Here is a 24,935-nt window from a genome sequence, read left to right as displayed (position 1 = left end):
GAACTTCACCTCAGGGATGGACGCCCCCCTCTCGGATATCTCCTATCACTGCGCAGAGGAGGTCGGTCTATGATAATGACTCCTTTCGTTACGTAACGAAAGGAGCAGATTCTGAACAGCCTGTAGGAGCTCCGTGTTACCAGTGGGTGGGCTGCAGAGACCATGCAGGAATCGCTTGTTTTCCCCATTTCCCCAGGACCAGCTTATATATGTAGAGACCAGAGAAAATGTGTTTTTTATGATATGGGACCTTTAATCTGCTGCAGAGGTGTGGAACTTTGAGCAGATTGTAATGAAAGCCTGAACAGACTGAAGGCGTGGACATATCTTGATTATAAGATGCACTGTGATGTGAACGTGGAAGATTCTGCAGATGATAATCGGAGTTTGCAGTCTATGTTGACTGCTGAAAATTAGGTGACACTGCTTATGGGCAATCAGTAAATCAGTAACATAATACAGGCTTAGGCAGAGTGTTATCAGTGAACAGTTGAATACTAAACTTAACATTTATTTTAATTTAATTTGATCCCTGTTCAACAATACAACATTTGCGTGTATGTAGAGTGATAAATGTTAAATGGCTACATTATCCAAATCACTTAACACAATTCAAACTGCCTACCCTGTGATCAGTAGATGATCTCAAAAGCCTCAGCCACCCCAAGTGTGACAGTGTTTCTTAATATCCATATTTCTTTGGTTTCTTCTACTCATAGATAGCGTATGTTGTTATGACTGATAAAAGACACACAGAGACAGACAGGCTGATAGACAAGGTTGACTGTTTGTGTCAGAGTGGGAGGGTTACAGTAATGACAGAGGCCAACACGTCAGTGTGTTTCCTGCATCGATCTCCCTCAGCCCTCCCTCAGCCTCCACCTCCCTCCTCAAAAACTAATGGGGCATTTCCTCCAGTGCCACACCACCCAGCAACACTGTTTACTCTTCCATTCCACTGGGGTACACACAGACACACAAACACACGAGCACACACAACTAGATCAAACACTGCGCTACATAGTTATACTGAATGAATATAATAAGGAATGAATTACGACAGGTGCGGTCTGTACAGATGGAGAAATACAGTTTCAAGTTTGGTCACCTATGACACACGGTTTAATATTTTGTATGTTCAATAATATCCATCATTGGTGACAACTTTTTAGTATGGACATGACTGTGTGTGATTGTGTTTGGGTGTCGGGTAGTGATCTTATCCTAAAGATGCTGCTGCTGAAGATATTTAAACCTGACCCAACATCTATCTGTGTGGTAGAAAGAAAAAGCAGATTTGTTTGAAGGAATACTTTGAGATTTTGGGAAATACAATTATTGACTCTCTGGGGAAATTCAAATGAGAAGATTGGTATCACTCTCATGTCAGCCTGTTCAGTACAAGGCTGCAGAAAACAGATGGTTAGCTAATCTTAGCACAACGTGTGTACACAGCCAACCTTTCTCTGTCTAATGTCTGCTTCCATCTGGCCATGGAGATATGAGATGATGTTGAACCCAGCTGTAAACTCTCCTGTCTGGCTCTTACCTGCGTGTCCTGTGGCAGGTGGAGGACGGTGTGAAGCCTCTCACTGTGATGGTGCCTGGACTCCTCCTCGTAAGCCATGTCTCTGTCGGCCTGTGGCAGGGTCAGAAACCTTCGAATGGTACACAGGTTCTCCCACAGCGTGCGGTTCTCTGGGCTGGGGTTCTCCTTCCACCGAAGCAGCTCGCACAACCAGCCCTGGAGAAGAGACAGAGACAGGCATGGAGGAAGAAGGCAGTGGTTAAAGAGAGAAGTGGAGATGGCACAATAAATAGAACACAGCGGTCATTTTCCTCTGACATCACACATGCTGCTGTGTTCCACTTTAAAAGTTATATAAATGGGGCAAAATCTGGCAACTGCGTGTCCTTTCACAGCTTCATGATTGATCAACAACAGGAAAGAGGACGATGGGAATGACGTACAGTGAAAATCTGGAGGGACATTCAGCTATATTTCAAAGTAAAGTGCCAATGTTAGCACTCAACCACTTTCTGGCGAACACTACTGTTTAATCACATCCAGTGCTTTTCACTTCGAGGCTCAAATAAATGTGTCCAAGACATGCGTTGATATTTTAGAATTAATTTAAGACTTTCCTGTAATATGTAACACAATCAAACAGTAACATTAGCGAGAAAGTGGTTGAATATTAACGTTAGCTGTTGTTTAACAGAAGCTTCTTGGTTATCAAATCAGTTGTTGCACCTTGAAATATGGCCCAGTGTCCAGCAAGATTTTCATCATCTATTTTCTTTTCAGTTGTTGAAATGATCATTTAATGATAAGGTGGATCTCATGGGAGCTTATAAAGAAAAAAAAATGTGTACAGTAGTCAATGGCGAGAGACAAATCCATTTTTGATCCCATTTGAGTTGTGCCATTATTTACACATTTGATGTCTAAGAATTTAAAGAATTGCATTTTATTATGTCAGTAAAGTCGCTGTTTGTCACAAAGGTAGCAAAATATCATCTGGTTTTCTGTAAAACTACTAAATGAACTTAATTGTCTCAACACACCAACATGGCCGCCTCCTTGGCCTGAAACACAACAACAACACAACGTTTGAGCTCCATGACCTGAGTGTGATGCCAGAGGAAAATGGCTGCTGAGTGAGTATGCTCTATTCTTCTGTTTTGGGAAAAAAAAATCACTTTCTAATGTTTTAAAAAGGCAAGCTGTTTTTCCCCTGAATCAAATCCTGTGAAACTAAGGGAAGCTAATCTGCTGCTGATGTATCGTAGCTTCATATTTTAGACACATGAGAGTTTACAAGTGGAGGCTTATGTTCCCTGTAAAGGACATTCTTGTATTTTCTGTCTTATTGACTGTTTTATATGTCCTCTCCGGCTGCGGAGTCACAAAGAATCAACACCTTTTACCTGCTAGTGATGAGAAGATGGGAAAAGACAGACACAGACCAAAAAAATGGAAGCCCAGAAATAATGCAGGGAGAATTAAATTCAGAAAAAAGTTGAGAAAGTTGAAAAAAAAAAACGCAGGGTGTGTGAGGTAAATGTAGGAAAAGGAAGATGGCGGAAGGAGAAGATTCAATTATATCTGCTAGACTGGTTCAGTTTGTGACACCAGCTGTTGTGTTCAACCAGCCACCTCGGGCAGCATGCACCGCTAATAGCCTGATCATCTCTCTCTCTCTCTCGCGCGCTCTCTCTCTCCCTCTCTCTCAGTCCTTGTGGCCAGCTGCAGCAGATGGGTGCACTGAGCCGTGACCTTCTGCCACCCCCAGACCCACCAACCTGGGGGACCTCGCTAACTGCACACAAACACACACGCCAAGCATGCACATACTATATACATGATGCATGCATCTCTGGATACTGCCTTTCTCACGCACACTTACACCTGGCAACTCACAGCAACATGTGGCTATGTCTGAGTGTGCTATGTACATACATTTTAGGATTTAGCTCATCCACTGTCTTTGTTAAACACAGAGTCATGTGTGTTTTATTCTCTTTAAAATGATGTATGTTTAAAATGTAAGGGTTGATTTTGTTTTACATATTTTCTTATTTCAAAGTAAGTCCTTGGTCCATGTTTCTCCTTTGGACAGAGGGAAACAAGCATGCATCTCTTCTCCTCAAGATTAGAATGGGGTGATGTTTACTGTATACCCATATATTTAGTATATATATTGGCATATTACCTTATTAAACACAGAGAAGAGAAGCTATCTGGCTGGGTGCAAGCCATGCATTGACTCAATCGTGCTTAATTCACTGAACGCTGATCTTATCCTGCTAGCTAAGTTAGCTCAAACACCACATGTTTGCAACTGTGTGCATGCATATCTGTCTCAGCAGCTCTGGTTTTAATGCACCGTAAACATATGAATTTAGGTTTGCTAATTCTGGGGATGGAGTTACTTGCTGGGATACTTCTATGGAACTAAGCCATCATTAATTACACTAGTGTGGGACATTTTATATGATATCCTTTGAATTAATTCTTGTTTTTCTGGTAAAAAAAAAATCAGTCAATCAATCAACCAATGAACAGATCCTCCCTGTGAAGGGACAAGCAGGACAGTTATGAAAATTAGATAATTACTGTTGTTTCATTTAATGCTCTATCGTTTATTTTTTTGTGTCACGAAATGTACTTTCTACAGCAGTATTTTTTCATCATTTGTGCACTGCTTTGTGTTCTACATGGCACAAATGCAGGTGGTAAATTTGTATGAAAACTTGGAAGTGAGTGAACATGACACAGAAAATGGTCATTCTAAATAGTAGTATGCCCATTACAAAAAAGGAAAAGAAAAATAATGTTACGTGAATGATATGAATAATTCATTTTTATTTGTTAAATGTATGATTTAAATTTTTTAATAATAGAAGGCCTTCCATGTGGTCATTTTCATTTAAAAAATGTATACATTGAATTTACAGAGCATGTAGTATATCTTGATACACAGTAGTACACTACAGTTGCCTATTTTTGCATTTTGTTTTCATTGTCTTTCAAATGCAAGGTATTTAATTTTAGTAATTTGTATGATGTATTCCTATACTGCTGTAATGCACTTTGAATTGCCTTGTGTATGAAAGGTTCTGTATGAATAAACTTGCCGTGCCTATTTAGTGATATGTGGTTATGGAATGACCTATGTCAGGATATGAGCTTTTTGTCATGTGGCACAGTCCTACATGAGAAAATTAAGTAGAGTTACAAATTTGACAGACAAGTTGATCGACCAAATATTATGCGACGTTCTGTTGCAGTTAACAGCGGCCTCTATGTGATGCTGTACATCATAAATATCAGTTTCAAGGGTTTTTTTTTTTCTTCAGAGATTCAGAAGAATTTAGATTTTTAATTTCAATAGAATTATTTATTTATTTTTTTTTGAAAAAGGAAAAACATTTAAGGAATAGCTGGCATTCAAATAGTTCTGGTACCACAGTACAGCATGCTATCAGAGCTCTGAGAAAATAAAACGATACAAAACTGTTCATGAGCCAAGCGACAGGTGATACAGCTCATGACTGACTGTGTACGCAGTGGCAGATGATCGAGGCGTAGGCTGTGCGCTGACTTTGGTCTCTGCACTCTGGTGTTTTCTGCCAAGTTGTGTGTTTTGATGAGCTTTTCAAAGCTGTACATAATTATCAAGCAGTAAATATTGTATTGTCTTGACATACTCAATGGAAAAGAAAAACACCCCTTCACTCTTAATTTAAAGTCCTCATTGATTTATAACTGAGCCAACCTCGATGTTACATGTGACCTTTAATGACTTCCTCTTCCCCACTGTTTCCCTCACCTGGCTCTTGTTGGCGGCTACTTTGGCAAACAGCGCTTGGGACACCTTGGCTCTCTTCATCTCCTGCTGAATTTCTTCATAGATCCCAGACGTAATGTTGACCAGCGATTCCAGCTTCAGTGGGAGGTCAGGAGCCGGGCCGGACGGCTTTGGCTGGGACAGAGGAAGAACACGATATAACAAACAAAATGAAAGGCCCTTTGAATGCCGAATGAAGCTATCAGATAAGTCTGATGGAAGAAAATATCATAAAGGCATCTATTACATAAAGCTGCTGCATTTCTAAAGGGCTCGTATATATTCTTAACCAGTGAAGAGACTCATTCACAAAAGCAAATCTTGTGTTTACATATGAGGAAAGGTTATCAGCTGATGATCAGGCCAAGCTGCTCTGAGAACAGACATAGTGGTCTCTGTATGAGCATCAGCTGCACATCTGTCGTGCACGTCTCCACATGAATTTTGTTTACAGATCAAAGTCATTAAGTCCTTCTCTTTTGTCTTTCTTTGTTGTTTTTGTTTGAATGAACATGTATTGGCTCTGAGAGAACTTGTATACACAGTGTTTGAAGTCATCCGCAAGACATGTAGAGACCAGCAAGCTTACATTCCCTCAGTGTAAACGATGCTGAGATAATTTTACATAGACATAATAAGAATAGCGCACAAATTCACCCAGAGCCATGAATGGCCATTTGCCCTGACATCAGAGAGAATGTCTTATCACTGATGTCGCCAACTTGTTCTGTGCAGATGGAAAGAAATGTCCAAATAGTCCATAATGTCCTTTATGTTTACAATATCCTGCTATGATAGCTTTGAAGCTGTTTTTCCATTATAAATGGAATTTGTTTATGATACAACATTGAAATCCCAGAATAAGTTTGAAGACACAATACATGACGTGCTGCAATCAACTTCGTGAAGGCAAGTTCAAGATGATAGATAACTCACCGAGTTGGAGATCTTAGTCTTGTTCTTCCAGATGGAGGCCCAGGTATCAGGGGTTATCTGGTCATCCAAACTCCTCTCCCACACTTTCTATGCACACACACAACACACACGGCATGTTACAATCAAATGTTTGCATCACTATGATTACACATGCAGCCATCACACAAACCTTACTGATACGTGCTCTCGCATTGCTCCCATAAAAGCAACCATCTGGAAAATGCTAGCGCAGAACCATTGTAGGCATTGCTGACTACAAGGTGCACTAACCTGTGAGAGGCGTGGAGTGCCGGGGTTGGAGGAATTGGAGGCAGGAAGGCCGACTGAAGGGTTCATGGTGCGCTCTCTTTCCTCCTGGTAGATTCGGTCTCTCTCGCTCTCGGGCAGGTTGAGGAAGTTCTGCATTGCTTTCAGATTTACAAGCAGAGACTGCGAGGCTGTGCGAGGGTCTTCCTCTTTACGCAGGATCTCTGACAGCAAGCCCTGGATAGCGAAGACACACACTTGCACTATAAACTTTCCAAGAATGGTGCTTTGCGTCTCCCTCATCACAAACTTCAAACTCTATTCCAGATATGAATACAAAAGTCATCGAGGTGAATTTTCTTGATTCATGTTTTCTTGAATGTTGAATGATTCAGTAGTTGCAGCCATGTGGCTTGGGAAATGTGCGGGTCCACTGTCCAGTTTTATTATTCAAAATGGCTTAACATTTGATAAATGGTACTATTTGGAGTGCAGACTTTTACATAATAGGATTCTATTCAATGAATTGCTCTTTTAATTTTTTCTTCATTTCTTATACTTTTCTTCAGTAAAAGTGTAACTACCATACTGTAAAAATACTCCTCACCGAGTAAAAGTTTTGCAATAAAAATTTAACATAACTGGCACTGAACAACTTTTTTGCTTTAACGTATTATTCTGAGGTACAGTTTGGCTGTAGAGAATTACACCATCTGGTTCCCAATAGGCCTTGCTTTCAAAATGCTAGTCAGTCCATACCAGGAGGACTTGAGATGGTTTAAAAGTTGTGTTCTTTCTACTAGATCAGTAAGTAACAATACCTGCCAACGTATTAATACAATCAGAATGGTGACATCAGGGTCAGGTAATCTTGTTGTTTCTTGGTTGTTTTTTGCTTTGCACACTAGCCTGGCTGCTAGCAGTAGCCGTGTTGCAAACAGTAATAGCACAGGGAAACACTAGGAAGAGTGAAAGTTAATTTCCAATTTAAGTAACAGTATGTAAGTATAATAAAGAGAACGCATTATCATACCCAACTCATCATATAATGACGCTCTCGGTTTCCCAGCCCATCAAGAACTGACATGTTGGGATTGTAGGACAGGTCAGTTATTATGTTTTGACAATTTTGCATTAATAATCGCCCAGATAATCATCAAAATAGTTACCAGTTAATAGTTGATAAATCAATCGAACATTTTAGCTCTACGTGTATATAGTGTTAGGTATACTAGATCAACATGTTTTATAAAATGGATTTAAAAAAACATTGATTTTCAAATAGTAGCTAAAGCTGCTGTGAAGTTAAAAAGTACAGTATTTCAAAGTACAAATTGGTATGAAAAGAAAACATTCAGGTAAAAATCAGTTTATATCAACATGCTACCTTCAAAACATGCTGTCTTTGAGAACCTCAGAAATTGACTACCGGCAAGTAAGTTGCTCTCACAAATACATACACTGCAGAGACACATAAATGCAAAAGTCACTAAAACACACCTGGCCTCTATACCAGTAGGTCTATGAGCCATCTCCCATTACATTAATCTAATGGGGCGTGTAGTAACCAGTTTAGCACAGCCTGAATGCATCAGGTGTTTGTGCTGCTGTGAGGGCGTGTAAGGAGACTCAATGACCCAGCAAGCTACCCTGCCATGCTTCCGCTAATCCCACTGAAAATACTACGAGGTGGGTGAACACAAAATTAGCTGAAAGTTGTGTGAAAAATGATGGTCTCGATGACGTCAATATCCATTTATTTCAATCAAATACGGCAATTACCTCCTCTCACCTGAGATGTTGTGAGTGAGAATTATGAGCCATCTAGTCTGAGAAAATGGGGGATTTTTGGTCTTGCCTGACACAATGCCACCACAGGATGCAATATATTCATTTTCAGACTGAATAGATCTCCATCCTCGACCTAGTCTTCTTGCCATTTGAGCCTACCCTTTTGCCATCCTTGACACATGACCTTGGTCCTCCTCTTCCTTTGATTATTTTTCCACCACACTTTCCCTACTGTCTCCTAACCTTATTGGCCACAGTCTGTCCTGTTTTCCTACCTGTGTGCGGTTGAAAGCCACACGGGCGAACACGGCCTGGGAGACACTAGCTCGCTTCAGCTCGTCTCTGACCTGCTGGTAGATTTCAGAGGAGACCTCAGAGGCCGAGGGGTTGCTCCCAGGGTGGTCGCCAGCTTTAGATGAACCTCGAGGGATGGGCGGGTGGTTGAGGAACTGCTGGTTGAGGGCCTGGGGGTGTTGATGGGCCAGCAGGCGGCTAACGGCTAGTTGCTGGTTGATGAGGTGGGCCATGGCGAGCTGTTGACGCACCAGCTGTGGGGAGAGTTGGGGTGAGAGCAGCCCACCTGGCCCCAGTAGGGGCTGCAGGGCACCAGGTGGTGGTGGAGGCGGAGGAGGCACCTGGCCGGTACGGAGAGGAGGGCTGTGGTGGAGGGGGCCGTGGGGCGAGGGCTGCTGGGGTGGAGGAGGCTGCTGAGGTGGCTGGGATTGTGCCTGCGGATCTCCAGATCCCGCCTTGAGGAGGGGACTGCCGGCCCCCAGGTGACTGAGCTGGGCCAGGCCGGCCAAGTGAGGAGGAGGTCTCTGGCCCAGCACACAGAAGTCTGCCATGTTTTCCCTCTCGACTGGGGAGGTGAGGAGACAGTCACTGTGGTTAAAGAATCACCTTTACATCGCATAGTGTAATAAGGATTTGAGTAGATTTCTTACTTTTGATGTCAGTAGCATCTCGTCCTGACCACATCTTCTCCAGGTAATCAACTGTTCAACCAAAAAAAATGCAGAAAATCAGTCAGAAGGGAAGGTCCTGATGTGTATAGGCCCACATGACCAACATAGCTGAAAACAATGTCACCTCAAGGTCCATATAATGAACAGAAAACTTTGATGCTTAACTTTTAAGCCAAAGTAAATGAAACCTCCTTCAGGTGCTCAGAAAAAAAGGGAAATTGATGTCACAATTCCATGACAACAGGGAAAACTCTATCTGGTGATGGAGCTACTTTGAATTGTGGATGATTCGTCAACTGCTACTTCCTTGGCAGAGAATGAAGTCTGAGTCTCATGAAAGAATCAGGTTAATATGAAACTTCACATTCAAAACTAAAATATATTTGTTGTACGGACACACCAAGTGAGTTTGCAGGGTGCAAAGCTGAATGGTCCAACAGTCTACACATATTCCCCATAGCTTCTATCTAGTAACATTGCGTTTAATGTAATGATTGTAGTGAAGTTTCTTGGGAGTCCAACAGACTTATGTGGTTATTGGGACAATCTTGTTACGATCAAGTTATGACGGGCAAAGAAGTCATTACAGATGATACGTTTGAAAAAGTCATGAGGCATCAAACCACAGGATGGATGTTTACAGCTGCTAATGTATGTAACGCTGTTACTGTGATGACACATGACAGTTAAATATTTATAAAAATCCATCCTGTGGTTTGGTGCCAACCTGTATACTGAACACATACGGAATAGTTAACGTTTATAATCACCGGAGAACATTACACACGTTGTTTTTGGTTCCTCTCTGTTTCCTGAATATATCCGTACGTGTGTGAATGTGTAAATGAGAGACAATAACTTAGCACATTGTAGAAGGAGCTTTATGAAGTTGCATTAGTTCACGGGGCTAAGCTCATCCAGTATGGGGGCAACATCAATGTACGGTCCAGCACTGATACATTAGAGCATTTGCGCACTGAAAAAAATGTGCGGCTGATTTGACCAAGCAAACGCGAACCATGGCTGGCTTGTACAGAACTGGACATGGTGGTGACTTCCCCGCTGTTCCTGAAAACATGTACCACAGTCTCTGATACCAACACAGCCTTCGCTCTCTCCTCTTGGTCCAGCGGCTAATATGTACACAGCCGCCCCCTAACGTAGATGTGTAGCACAGTCGGTCAGACTGGGGGCTGAAGAGGAACAGAGGCCGCTGACATCACTCTCCTGCGCTGCCTGGGATTGCAAATTCAAATTGAATTTTGGAACACTTTTTGCGGGGGGAGGGCTTGAAAACAAAAGAGCAGTTTTCTTTTTAGTCGTGTGACAAAATGAGCAGGCTTGAAGAAGAAAACGAAAATGCAGTTTGGATGATTTATTACTCATTTTATTTGTGAGTCACATAATGCAGCGATGACCTTAAAATGAAAAAGCATTTCTGCTTTTGTGTTTTAATTTTCAAATTTGACATTTCAAATTGAATTTTGGTAACTATTTGCGGGGGCATCTTTTGAAAATTAAATCTCAAATGCAATTTTCTTTATCATTTTAATTAAGTTACAAAATGAGCAGTCTTGAAGAAGAAAATGAAAATGCAATTTGGATGATTTATTACTCATTTTATTTATGAGTCAAAAAATGCAGCTATATTCTGAAAATGAAACAACATTTCTGTTAATCCATTTTAATTTGAATTGTGGAACAGATTCGCTTCCATATTTTAGCAATAGCATTAAAATCACTATTTCTAAAACACTAAGAAGGCTCGACACAACATGAAACTTTGCGCGTAATATCACCAGGGTCTCTACACATGAACTAAAAAGAAACTTTTTGAAAAACTCACCTTAACAGTAGCTTGTTCCACTCCCAGATGTCATGGCAGCCAAGAAGTATCAATCTCAGAATGCGACGTAACCTGGAGGACAGTTAAGGTGGAACGCTACTGTCTTCCGACAACAACTATCCATGGGATATCACGCGTGACTTTTCCGGCTTTTGATTTTAGTGGGATTTTAGGCTCCATTTTCATCTTCAAGGTCAATATTGTTTTTGCTAAGGACAAAACAAGTAATTTTCCGTGCATTTATATGGAACTAAGCTTTAGGAGCAGTCCATCTTAACTCACCTCCATGTTATATTGCATTCAGAGATCGACACTTCTCACTGGTAGGACGGCGGCGTGCAGAGGAATCATTTGCTAATGTCAAAAAACGTTCTTTTTAGTAAACTGTGTGTACTCAAACAATGTTCTTAATGCTCGTTTTCATGTGTAGAGACCCTGGTGATACTACGAGCAAAGTTTCATGTTGTGCCGAACCTTCTTAGTATTATAAAAATAGCGATTTTGATGCTATTGCTGAAGTGGCCCAAGCACTCCCATTGAAAATGAGTTCGACCCAAAAAGAAAAATACAATAATTCTTGAAAGTGCCTCTTTCGTTGTAATTATGCTTTACACAAAGGTTTGACTCATTTACATTCACAAAAAAAAAAGGTCTAGGTTGCATTTTGGTGAGAGTTTCACTTTCAAGACTACAGCAGTGGTTCCCAACATTGTATACAAAGCAAAGTTTACTTCTACACTTCATCATAGGTAGCATGTCTGGAGCTGGGTTTATGCTTGATACAAGGGGTTAATGGAAGTCCCGTCATAGATGCCTACAGCATACGTTTTTATTTAAATTACATGGTCGGATTTCAGCCGTTGAAAGCACCAATCCAACATTAGATGAATGTATCATACGTGATCAAGCCACACCGCACTTGAATTATATCCCCCACAGTTAAATGTGTTTACATTACTTTGTTTACTTTATGATATAGGCCAGTGGTGGTTTGCATACACACAGCCTTGACTCTTGACTCTGAATTGGAGACCACTGAGACACAATTGCTGTCTCTACTTTTATTTTTTCCTCTGGAGAGAGATTGGTAAGCAACTTGAAATGTTGCAGTGATGCCTCTGCTAGATGCTATGGAAAAGCACTATTGAGCCTCCTTCAACTTCTGAATTTTTGTTCCCACTGTTTCCTCTGTAGATATGCCTTAGTCCTTTAATGCACAAATCCACAATATGTAATGGTTGCCACTAACAGTCTCTCTATCAAAACAAACAACAAAAAAATCTCTCTGGTGTATAGTAGAGTCATCTGTTTGGGGGAAAAAAAACAAAAAAAAAACAAAACACTTGCCAGATTAATGCAAATGTTGCTCTGTCAGCAGATGTTGTTTTCCTTGTTGTAATGCAAAAGTGAGGACACCATTCTTTTTTCACCCCTTGGTGGGATCCAAAACTGGATCATGGGAAGCACTGGTCGACCACATTCAAGGGAGTTAGACCAGTGTTGACTGCATTTACTAGAGGTGCACAGCTCACCTTTGATCTTCTTATACTTCTTGTACCAGCGGCCAAACTCCTGGCATTTGGCAGTGGAGACATTGGCATAGTAGGAGCTATTTACTATGGACGAAATCATACTCTGAGAAGGAGAGAGGGGGGTAATTAATAACCAGCACAATATGAAATGCTCACACTCATGCTACAACCACATGGCATGGCATCACATAAACACAGACACACACGCACACCCACGCGTGCACGCGCACACACACCCACACACACACACACAATAGAAACAGACAAACATTAATCATGATTGGAAGCCACCCATGGAAACTCGAGCACAGTACAGTGCAGAGCGAGAATCTCCAGCCACACACACACACGATTGATTGAGTTGTTGCCCCACCATTCAAACACAGTATGGACACACATACGCACAGTTTCACAAACCAGCCATTATGAGAGCAGGACAGTGGGTTAAACATGCAGCTAAGGAGTTTGAGTTTTTGGGTTGAGTTTGATTAAAATATAAAGGTAATTGATGATCATTGACATCTTCCAAGTCATGAGATGGTCTTCTCAGTGAAATAGACTGAAAAATGACAGTGTAAAATAACCTTTTTGAGAGTAGATAAGGGTTTACTGAATTGTAAAGGAGCTATCTGATGATGGCCAGGTGAGGTTAAGCGGTACAGTGTGTTGTTGTGTAGCAATAGTCAGATGTTACCTGTGACAGAGGACACTCTTTGGCCAGAGTGCTTTGGTTCATTTCCTTCAGCAGCTCTTTGAGAGCGTTCCTGACAGTTGCGTGGTTCCACTGTTCACAGGGCAGGTCCTCCAGCTTTGAGAAACTACAACAGGCCAAAACAACACACAGAACTCAGTTACATTTTTTGGTAATGTATTGAGACACAAATGGGCCATCTGTAAAAACAAAACTTAAAAACTGGATTACATTGTTTATTTTTAATGTTCATTAAAGTAGTTTGCCATTTTGGGACCTGTGCTATCTATTTCTTGCAAAGAGTTAAATGAGAAGATTGATACCAAAATAAATATGAAGGTACAGCCAGCAACCTGTTGAAGCCTGGAAACAGCAACAGATGATTAAAAACGTTTTATTACAACATCCCAAAATGTGGCAACTTCTTATGGCCAAAACCACAACTTCATATTTGTACACTTTTTTTTTTTTTTTTTTTTTTAACATGTCTGAGTGTTCCCTTCAGACAGAACAAGGCAAGTAGTTTCCGCACCTTTCCAGTCCTTATGCTAAGCTATCTTTAGCAGCTGCTGGCTGAATGGTGTCAATCTCCTCTAACAATTGGCAATGAAGCGAGTACACATACTCATACACATACATACGTACTAAACCTCACCTTGAGCCCTAAATTCATCTCTAACTGCTGATCTTTCATATGTTCTGCATAATCTCAACTTCACTACACTATTTCCTGTTTAGACCTACAGTGTCTCCTCACAATCATTCTTTTTTGTTATTATTATTATTTTTATTTTAACCTCAGATAAATCATTTCAACTCTGAGCTCTAAGTGGGCCAAAGCTCTGCCATTACCATGGATACACACACAAACATGTAAACAAACCTGGCTGGTATGCGCCAAGACAATAACAATAATAAGCTTCTCATCTGGAGTTTATCTGTTTTTATCTGTCCATCACAAGAGCCTGCCTCACTTATTCAAGGGAACTAGAATTTCCTGGCACACGTACTCTTCCCGACAGAAACAGATAATAGATAAATCCCCAACCGGGCTGTTTGACTGGAGCTTTAGTGTTTCAATATTGCAGCTTTCAAATTTGTAAGATATGATAAATTCTTGAACAGCAATGACATCAGCAGCAGCGGACAACATTTCTGATTCAGTGCAACCGCAAACAGTGTATGGTTTAAAAGCCTTACTTCGGCCATAAAATATGGACATGTAGTCATTCCAATGTGTTTCATATTCAAAGTGTTGAGTGGAAAATCCCAGATTTAGAATGTAAACATTTCTACATTCTCACTGTGAAATGCCACAGACAATAAATCTCCAGTAAAAATCCAGTAAATTAGATCCAAATATGTCTGGAAAACTGTAACCTGTGACATCTGACTTTTAAAAACTCATCTGACCTTTGCAGCTGGATGCGTAGTGTGACCATGTGGTAGACCTCCAACAACATGTCAGCGACTGTAGCTTCTGGTGCGTCAGTCAGGAAGTGGATGGGCAGAGGGTTCCACCTTCCCACCTTGATGATGCCTGGACGGAGACATAAAAGAATTCTGTCATTTACGTTTTAATTTGTTTTTAACATTTTGACATGATACAAAAAGACAGATAGTACAAATTTGTCACTGCAAAATAAAAACAGGAATATTCCTTTATATTCTGTTATGTAGAACCCTGTCCCTTCTCTAACACATTGCACTCTTAATACACTTTAGAAATTCATGTCAGATTTGCTGCCTTTGCTTTGGACATTATTTACCGTGGCTATTAAATTTACAACAAAAAAAATGTGTCATTAGTAAAAAGCGCTTTGTACACTCTGGTAAATGTGGGCTCTTTGGTTACATTTAATAAGCCCAGCTGCTACAGTAAACCTGTTAGTGTCAGCCCTGTTCCACTTCTCAGTCAGTCCTGGTGGCATGATATTTTAGGGGATTCTAGTTGAGGTTTCTTGAGTCGCTCTAGAAGTTGTTAAATAAAGTCAGCAGTGCTCAGGTCAGTTCAACTAAATCACCAAAGAACATTTTTTTTCATTTCATTTGTTCATTTGTGCGCACTGGAAAGTTTTAAAATGCAGATGGCATGCTTGCTTTTACATACTGAAACTGGGTATAGAACAATACAGACTCAAAAACCATGCAGGCACAGGTCGTAATACACACTGTCACACTTCACCTACCCGTTCACCTACCTCGACACACTCACACACACTCAAACGTTCACACACACCCACACACACAGAGGTTTTTTTCCTGGGGACTGGCTGGAGCTGTGAAAACTAAACAAAGCTAATCGCATTACTATCCTCTAAATGAGATCCAGACGGGTCCTCTCTCTCTCTCTCTCTCTCTCTCTCTCTCTCTCTCTCTCTCTCTTTCTGTCCCCTTCTTCCTCACTCGCTGCCGACAACCTCCCCTCCCCCCATATCTTTCTCCTTCATTTTCTTTACTTTTCTCTTCTCCTTGGACCACTCTGATCTCTCTCTCTCTCTCTCTCTCTCTCTCTCTCCCTCTTTCTCTTTCTCTCTCTCTCTCTCTCCTTTCCCTCTTTTTGTTTTCTTCCGCTCTGTTTATATCTCAGTTGTATCTTTGATTGCAGTCAGGCCGAGCTGTGCTCTTAATTATCCGGTCATACTGGGGGAGCATCATTTAATCCACTATGAACAGAATGGACCAGACCCCTCAGGGCTGAGAAGAACGCCAGAGGATCCTAAGACCACCATGACAACGTTTAAAAAAAACAGATAACCCCGTTTTAACAGATGCTGCACATGAAAATATTTTCTACCTATATAGGCAATCTCATATTTATGTGAAGGAAACATCTTCAGTGCTTCAACTCTTATTAAAGGTTTAAAGGTTCAAAGGTTCATTTAATTGTCATTTTACAACACACAGTTGCACAATGAGATGTAAGTTGTAGTCCCTTTATGCAACACAAGAAAAAAGGGGACACAAGTAACACACCTGTGTTTATCATACAGGAGGCTCCATTTCACATGTGAAAATGGATCTGAGAGATGACATTTTAAGGCAATAATCTGCATATATTGTTCATATTAAAGTCATTACAGTTTTACATGTAGTATAACATGGCGGTTTCACATGTATGTGGCGTGAAATTGTCAACTGTGACAACAGGAGTTTTACATTTACATTTAACAGAAGATTTTAACGGGATGAAATAAAACACTGAAATAATTTTATGGCAGACAGGAAAACACAGAGCACATCCTCCTCTCTTTGTTCTTATTTTTCTGTCTCTTTCTCTTTCATACACACACACACACACACACACACACACACACACACACACACACACACACACACACACAAATAAACTCTTTCTCTCAGCTATCTTCAGCATGCAGCATCCACACATCTGAAAATAAGTCATAACAATTTCTCTAATGCCAAACTGGATGGAAGCAAACGCTTGAACAAGCAGACAAACACAAACTCGCAGAGGACACATGACAGCACACTGAGAAGTGGACATGTACATGTACCAGCTTGCATGCAAGCACACACCCACCCACACACACACTCACACGCTCACAGTGTGATGGTAAATGCATTAATAATTGATCCATCATTTTTGGTCTGCTGTTCAATGGGCTCTGCTTCTTGTCCACATTTAAAAGTAGAAATCATTGTTCCCATTTCCACATTAAAATTCCACCTCCCAGAGACATGCTTTTATGTGGCCGGTTGGTGGCTTGGCTCATGTCTGAGTGTGCCCATCCACACAAACGCACATCTATACACAAACACACACTGATGTCTCTGACTCCTCTCATCAACACTCACGCAGGCCTGCATGCATGGATGCCTGCGCGCACGCACACACACATGCACACACACACACACAAGATGCACAAATTCACAAATAAACGAGTACACACAGTAATCCCATTGTCCCGCGCTAGAATAAGTCTTAATCGTGGCAGCAGTCTGCACATGCATGCAGGGCTTCTTCCAAACTGGTTCCAGGTTCCACCCTTGGCACACACTGAGGTAAACCCCATAAGCCTGACTCACCCCTATCATCCTTCACTGCACCCTAAGGATCTCCTCTTGCTGAAAATCTGTCATACTGTCATTTCGGGGAGTGCCCCTCTCAGCTGAAACGCTTCTCAAAAGCTTATCTATGAAAAAATGTGCAAGATGGCGAGCCTTTCTTGATGGGAGTAAAACAATAGCAGCAATGAGTTTTAGGCTTAGTATAAGTAAAACATATACTTCATGATGTGTTCATTTAAGTTGGTCTATAAAACTTAATTTAATGCATCACTGAGCAGTAGGGTTTAATCATAGCTTCATACCTGTATGTTTATTTCAAAATGGGGAAGTCGTGGCCTGTTACACTTCAACAAAGTCTGCTGGGGCAAAAAAAAGAAAGTGTGTGCTGACAGACAATGAGACTGGCTGTAAACAAGCCAACAGATGATCTAAACCACTTCATTCTGAGCTAAAAACAGGAGGGAGTACACCCAGAACATTGGCAATAATCTTCCATTGCACACTTGAACTGTGCACACAACAATGACATGAATGACTGATCAATGTTGAACCAAGAGGTTCATGAATCAGTTTACTTGTCATGGGGATCAGAAATTATTATTATAGGTCAATTTTGAAAGCAGCCTAAGACCCATATTTACGTTTCTTTCTTTAGGCGGCGACCCCTACAGCTGTAGTAATTAATACAGCAGCAAATGAGGAAGTCAGGTGATGTATAAAGAGCTTTATGATAGGGTAGGGACAGGTGGTTGGACAAGCACAGGACTTTTGTCCAGGAGACTGTTATTTGTGTCCATTGTGAGTGAGGATGAATGATATATTTTTCTTACTTACTTACTAGTAAAGTTACAATGTGTAACTCAAGTGACATGAAGTTGTTATTTTAAACTAGGTCACAATGCTTTCATCAACCTAAAGTAGTTTTAAAGCCACAACCTAACCAAACTGTGTAAGGTCTGTTACACCTGTCCTGTTTTGGGCAACAGTGTGAGGATGAAGTTTAGTGCTTACTCTTAACAAAAAGCTGACTTTCAAAATGGTGTCAGGAGTTTGACAGATGAAGAAATTTACCAGGCAGAGTTGGTTGCAGTCTGCAAAATTGCAGGATTCAGCGTAGCATCTTGCAATTTATGGAATACCCCTCCAAAAACCTTTGTGATCATCTTACCGCTACTGTTTTTTGGCCCATCTGATTCCTTTAGAATGAACTTTGTTGATAGAGTTTATTAGCAAAAATGATACATACATAAGCAAGTTTGTCTTGAATAAATAAGAATGCTGTATAAGTAAGTTGTGAACAAAATGTAACAGCACCCTGACAGAACCAAGACTACAATTTACAGAAGTGTCCAGTACGTTGCTGACCTGGTCTGCAGCAGTGACCCTTTGTGGCCTTTTAGACGTGGCACTCCAACAATGCTCTCTCTACCCCCCCTCCCTCACTGACCACTGTTAACTGTTCACTGACTAAAGCCGTAAAGTACAGGTCTGCTCCCATCCATTCTATAAAAGCCTTCAGACCCTTATAATTGAAATAAACAATATCTCCCAGTTAATTACTGGGCTGAGCTAATTAAAGAAAGGCCGTGGTCCTCGGCGGGGACTTTAAATACACCGCTGGGACACAAGAATGCAGGACACAATTCAAACAGGGAGAAAATAGCTGGGACTCTGTGTAATTTTGGTTGTGGACCGCAGGGGAAAAAATGTATAATTTAAGCCAGAAATTATTCATTTAACATAAACGCTTGTTTTAAAAAACAAAAAGTATTCATTTGAGAGAAGCTGGGTGTGTGTGTCTGTGTGTTTTGTCCATGATACTGCATGACTACACGGTATTCTAAACCAAGTTTATGTGAGATTTAGGGTGAGCAAATGCATCCTCGCATGGGTTAAATAGAGTTTACAAGTGTGTGTGCGTGTGTGTGTGCGTGTGTGCGTGTGTGCGTGCGTGTGTGTGTGTGTGTGCACGCGCGCACACACACACACACACACACACACACACACACACACACTCAGTGGTCAAGTAAAGTCTCAGAGTTTTGTTTGTGTTGAGTTGTGATGTCCCATTTGGTCTTGCCTTTGAAGCCCCTGGTGTGGTGCTTTCAGAGGGGAGAGCATTGATGTGGACAGGGGACCAATGTGGCTCACTGTTTTCCATACACACTGATGACACAGACAGACAGACATAGACCTCCCCTGATACTTGGCAAAAACACTGCCTGAAAGTGCAACTAATGGCATTCATCTGCAAACCGTAGCAAACACTCACCATAGGATTCAGTGGGCTATTTTTGGCCATCACAGCAGGATAAAGATGCATCTGGGTATTGTGTCTTTTCCCGACCTGCTTTAACAGGGCTGCCAATTGCAGTTCTGATTTTTACAGCCAAAAGACACAAAAAGATATGCAACATACGAAGCTGATAAGACTGAGTTCATTAACGGAATAACTTCTCCAAACTTTGTGAATGCTCCTTAGCAGAGATGATGCAAATGTTATGTCTCAGTCACCTCTGGAGCAGTGTTCCTCTCCTCATTCATTAAAATAGGGGTCTGGTCTTGTTAGCCTGAAGACAACTGCCTGAGGGGAGTTACCAAGATGGCTGCTGAGTGGCAGGACTATGGCTATGATGTCAAAAGGGGCTTTAATAAATAGTAATGCTAACTTTTTGACGGTCTTCTTCAGGGTTTTTAAAGGACATGACCGTTGTTTTTCAGCTGTTTTTGTCATTTCATACCCTGAAGAAGACTATTGGTAAACGTAAATGTTGTTAATTTATTAAAGCTTTTTCTTACCATAGCTACAAGTGCGCAACTATTTTCCTTAACACTTATACCCTCGTCGTGGCCAGCGCCTATCCAACATTGGTGCGTGTTCCCTAATTATCTCCTCCTAAAGAGTATACTGTAAGGTATCCAAGACATCTTCAATCGAACTATCCTTTAAAAGAGACATTTTTGTGGCAATACAATGATGTGCAGTCTCTCAGGAAATACTTTTATGTGTTTTTGTATTTTTTTATTTTTTTATTTTTGTTTGTATGATCATGTTATGCTTTACCTAATTATTTCACTGCTTTTCCAGCCCCAATTTTCTGAACATTAATGGTTCTGATCATTTTAGCATGGGACATAATTAAGAGTTGTTGCCTTAATTGTCAGTTACAGTTTTTTAGTTTACTATAAGTAAGCAATTCTTCAGATATGGGAACTCAGCTAAACTATTCAGCCAGATTATCTTTATCACTGTATTTGGATATAAATATATAATAATAATAATAATAATAATAATAATAATAATAATAATAATAATAATAATAATAATCTCTCTATAAAAGCAAGAAATCTCTGTCTGTCTGTCTGTCTGTCTGTCTGTTCCTCAAATATCTCTGCAGATCAGGATCAGACTGACCTGAGAGTTTCAACATGGCTGCTGCTTGGATCAAGGGTGTGCTATGTCGGATTTGTTTGGACTACAATGATATCATTAATAAATTATTTCATAAATGCTTTACAAATTCTGCGAGCATTGTCCACCGGAGCCACCACAGTCACGTATGCACCAGAACCAATCACTGCAGAGCTCAAACCCACGACATACCTTAAGAAACAAGCAGATTTATACCTGCAGCGGCGCGAGCTGGACCAGGATTTTGCTGGCGGTTCTGTCCTGTTCTGTTCTGTTCTGTGCATCTAAACTGACTGTTGTGAATTAATCAGACTAAATGAGTCCGGACCGAGTCTGTTCGGGTCTGAGGAGATCTGGAGATGTGAAGACTACAAAGTGGAATCAGAATCTGTGGATGTTCATGTGTAGCTAGCTGCTAGCCCACCCAGAAGCCCACCTCCCGAGTCGACGGACGCACCGGCAGGTCCAAAACTGGACTTAGGGTAAATATTGTCTGCCACGCTTTTTCATGAACATTGCCATCACGTTTGCTTTGTGTCTGGCGCTCGCTCGTCTCCCTCACCCGCTACAAAGCAGCTAACATTGAAAATTAGTATAGTGGCGCTGAGCTAGCAGTATAGCAGCGCTGCGCCACCGTTCCATTGTCTGGGGAGAACCCTGGTTAGTGTGTTATGTAGTGTTTGGTGTAGTGTGTTAAGTGTGTAGTGGAGTTGGTTTTTTGTTTAATGAGTCAAAACAATGAGGAGATGATGAATGTGGAGCAGGCAGTGCAGCTCTTCATTCAGCTGGAAGGAGCTCAGGCAGACCTGAGCATTGCCTGCATTTAAATGTAAATAGTTACATATAACTTTGTACATTTTTAAAACGTGTGCACATATTTAGCAAACAACAATTTATATTTGCTTTTTAAGTAATAAAAATGGTTTGTTAAACACATTTGTGGTTTTCACAGTAAAAATTTAACTTTTTCTACTTTTTTATGTTTTTTTTTTTATTTTAGGTCCATTGCGTTAATACAGTATGTCAAAATAAAGAAATAACTGTAAAGTCACACATGTGAGGTTGTGCTGAAACTAATGACACCAAGTGTTTTTGAAGTGAAATATAACGGCAAAATCAAAAATAGTGAAAAACGGCCAATTATAAACTGGATTATTGGATTTCACAACAAACCTAAATATCTCTGATGTTCCACCTTCAAACACAGCCTCATTTGGCCATCCATGAAAAATCCCTTATTGCTCCTTGCAAATGCTGTTGTGACAATGCACAGCTACAGCAAACACAGTAGGCCACAGTTGAATCAGGCCTAAAAGTTGTCTGATTGTGTTTCTAGCCCCAGCTGACATTTGTAATGCTGCCACATTATGGAATCTCATCCATTTAGTTGGTGTATACATTGATCAGTTACCCTAGCTGGATGTCCATGCGCACACGCAGGTAATAATAAACTGGAATTAGAATTATATGCCGCTATACACGTTCAGATTACAACAACATTTGGACCTCTGTGTTGTTAGACTGCAGGATGCGTCTCGTTACAATGTACGCCTTGAGTTTCAGATGGGGGCACTGTCCAGAGACATGCTGCTGGAGGTCGAGAGTACATGGCCTGTTGCAGGTGGGCTGGATGACTGATAAGAGCTGCTGGCCTTGAGGCAGTAAAGGGATTACCTGTGGCACCGTTTATGAGATGGAGAGAACACACACAAACACACACACACGTGCAGTCACATTGAATACACATTGGAAGCATGTCTGCATCCTCATGGGTCTTCAGACTTAATTCGAACGAGACCTGACGGGATGACACACACACACACAACGCACGCACACACACACACACACACACACACACACACACACACAGACACACGCTAACACTGGAGCGAGATCTCAAACAGATGGGGATCTCCCACCATTTTCAGTCTATTGCAATAGCCATGTTGCTTACTGTTGCTGGGTTGTTACCATTTGTGAGGCAACTTCCCCAGATGGAATTTTCTGCATACTTGAGAAAAGACAGCAGTAAATGACACTGTCCTGTTGCAGATGACTACCATGTGTGCAACAATAAATTACAGAGTTTTTCTTTTCCTCTGCTTCATAAACATTCTCACACACACTGTTCACACACACACACACACACACACACCCACACACACACTTGCCCCCAACACAAACACATAATGTATTTTGGTATTGCGCAGACATTCCTGTCCAGCTCTTTGTTGTGTCTTTAATGACTTTCACAGGCTCTGTCTGTGTCTTAGTTGTGTTTTTGAAACATTCCTGTGCTTATTGCCACTGTAACAGTACAGTGTCTGCTCGAAATAGACCATCTCACATCCAGTTTGCTTCTCTTGCCGCTGATTAGAGAGGGCCTCTCCTTTCAATGATCATTCTCGTCTTGATGCATGCTGTTTAATTCTGAGTCATCGCGCCATAGTTTACAAAGTGAGAGACACTTGGTGGTTAGAAAATCATGGGTATTATTAATGTTCTGCATGAGGCCATCTTCATACTGACAAAAAGAGGTAGCTTGACCTCAGATATTTAGCTTTTTCATGATGGCGTAATAACATACTTTTTAAGAATGCTAGTGCTCTGTATTTCTCTGCCAAGCCGAAAAAAGCTGGTCATCTTTACAACTCAGTGTTAAAAATTCATGATGCATCATTGTTGTTAAACATCTCCTCCATGTCAACGACTGCAAAGTCCACTGGCATGGTATTTCTGTCTGAGGTTTGACTTAATCGCCCACTGGCAGAAGTAGAATATAGAAGGAGAATATTAATACCACTCTCATGTCAGTACAGTAAATATATAGCTGTCTAGCTTCGCATAAAGACTGAAAGGGGGAAATATGAGACAATGATGAGAGAACACCACTCTCACATTTGTACTCTAAATATTAAAGCTTTATGTGAAGCCAGTTAGCTTAGCTTAGCTTAGCTTAGCATAATGACTGGCTACAGGGGGAAAACAGCTAGCTTTTCTTAAGCTAACAAATCTGCCTAACAACACCTCTAATGATCACAAATTCATGTGTTTAACAGGAGCAGGAGTAAGTAACATCCTGAAGTCTCCCCTAGTTGTTAATAAGTGAGCTTCAGAGGTGTTGGAAGGAAGATTTTGTTACCATTGGCTGTTTCCATCTGCTTCCAGTCTTTATGCTAAGCTATGCTAACTGGCTTCACATGGAGCTTCATATTTACTGTATAAACTTGAGAGTGACATTGATCTTCTCCTCAAACTCTCAGAAAGGAAGCACACAAGCGGGTTCCCAAAACGATCAATCCTTAATCCCCTCTTCAGGGATGCAGGGACAGGTTTATAAGTGTAAGTTTCACAAACATAAAAATGCTATGTCATAAGATCATGAGCCCAGCCTCACCTCTACCTAGCTTGAAATTCGGGGAACAGTTTGTATTGTTAGTTCAAAGCTTTTATGATAGTCACAAACTCTGTCCATGTCTTCTCTCAAAGCTATGCATTTGATCTCCCCGTCAGATAGTTAAAAGTTTGATTCGCAGACACAGTTTGTTTTTTTTTTCCCACTTGCACTGCAAAGCCATAGTGTTAGTGGTGAGAACACGGTAGAATGTGTTTGCTTTTCAAAGATTTCAAGTTCAAGTTCGAGCAGAATAAAGAGATGTGACAGCAGTGGTGTTGTGGTGTTTGCGGTGTCTCTCCGACTGACCGTGGGCCTGAGCAGCCGAGCTGTGGGAGTAGCCGAGGGCCAGCAGAGCCGTCTCCACTAGCTGAGAGAAGAGAATATCCTTCCTGACCAGAACAAACTCAGCGTGCTCCTCTCTTCCCTCACATCCGTCTGTCTGAATCCCTCCATCCGACTGCTCCACAACACAGAAGACTGGAATCATCAGACCTGCGGAGAAGGAAGAGGAGAAAACAACAAGAGGATTCTTTTAATGTCTGGATTTTATTGTCGGTGATCCCAACACAGTTTATCCCTCATAGACAGCACACATGTGGATCGCATTTATTGTGGGTACAGTTTGTAATCACTTCATCCTTTTGTTTTACACTGTTGAATACTGCAACACCTGAAATTCTCAATAAGCTACAATCAAGCAAAGATGTAAAGCAAATGATATGCATTCCTAAAT

General features: G+C 41.0%; 1 protein-coding gene across 4 annotated transcripts in view; it reads right to left on the bottom strand.

Moving 5' to 3' along the window:
• The window catches only part of satb2 (SATB homeobox 2), a 63,681-nt gene that overhangs the window by 13,540 nt on the left and 25,206 nt on the right, over nucleotides 1–24,935 (bottom strand). For all 4 annotated transcript variants that reach the window (XM_037109417.1, XM_037109418.1, XM_037109420.1 and 1 more), the window contains 10 exons: nucleotides 24,509–24,694; nucleotides 14,775–14,901; nucleotides 13,365–13,488; nucleotides 12,671–12,773; nucleotides 9,272–9,322; nucleotides 8,603–9,186; nucleotides 6,561–6,773; nucleotides 6,291–6,377; nucleotides 5,337–5,489; nucleotides 1,550–1,744 (listed from right to left, as the gene is read on the bottom strand). In XM_037109417.1, coding sequence (XP_036965312.1) covers nucleotides 1,550–1,744; nucleotides 5,337–5,489; nucleotides 6,291–6,377; nucleotides 6,561–6,773; nucleotides 8,603–9,186; nucleotides 9,272–9,322; nucleotides 12,671–12,773; nucleotides 13,365–13,488; nucleotides 14,775–14,901; nucleotides 24,509–24,694 — 1,823 coding nt within the window. The remainder of the gene's footprint in view (nucleotides 1–1,549; nucleotides 1,745–5,336; nucleotides 5,490–6,290; nucleotides 6,378–6,560; nucleotides 6,774–8,602; nucleotides 9,187–9,271; nucleotides 9,323–12,670; nucleotides 12,774–13,364; nucleotides 13,489–14,774; nucleotides 14,902–24,508; nucleotides 24,695–24,935) is intronic.

This window comes from Acanthopagrus latus, chromosome 9 (assembly GCF_904848185.1).
Source record: "Acanthopagrus latus isolate v.2019 chromosome 9, fAcaLat1.1, whole genome shotgun sequence".
Lineage (NCBI taxonomy): Eukaryota > Metazoa > Chordata > Actinopteri > Spariformes > Sparidae > Acanthopagrus > Acanthopagrus latus.
Note: the sequence above shows the minus strand (reverse complement) of the source record. Positions and strands in the feature narration are given on the sequence as shown.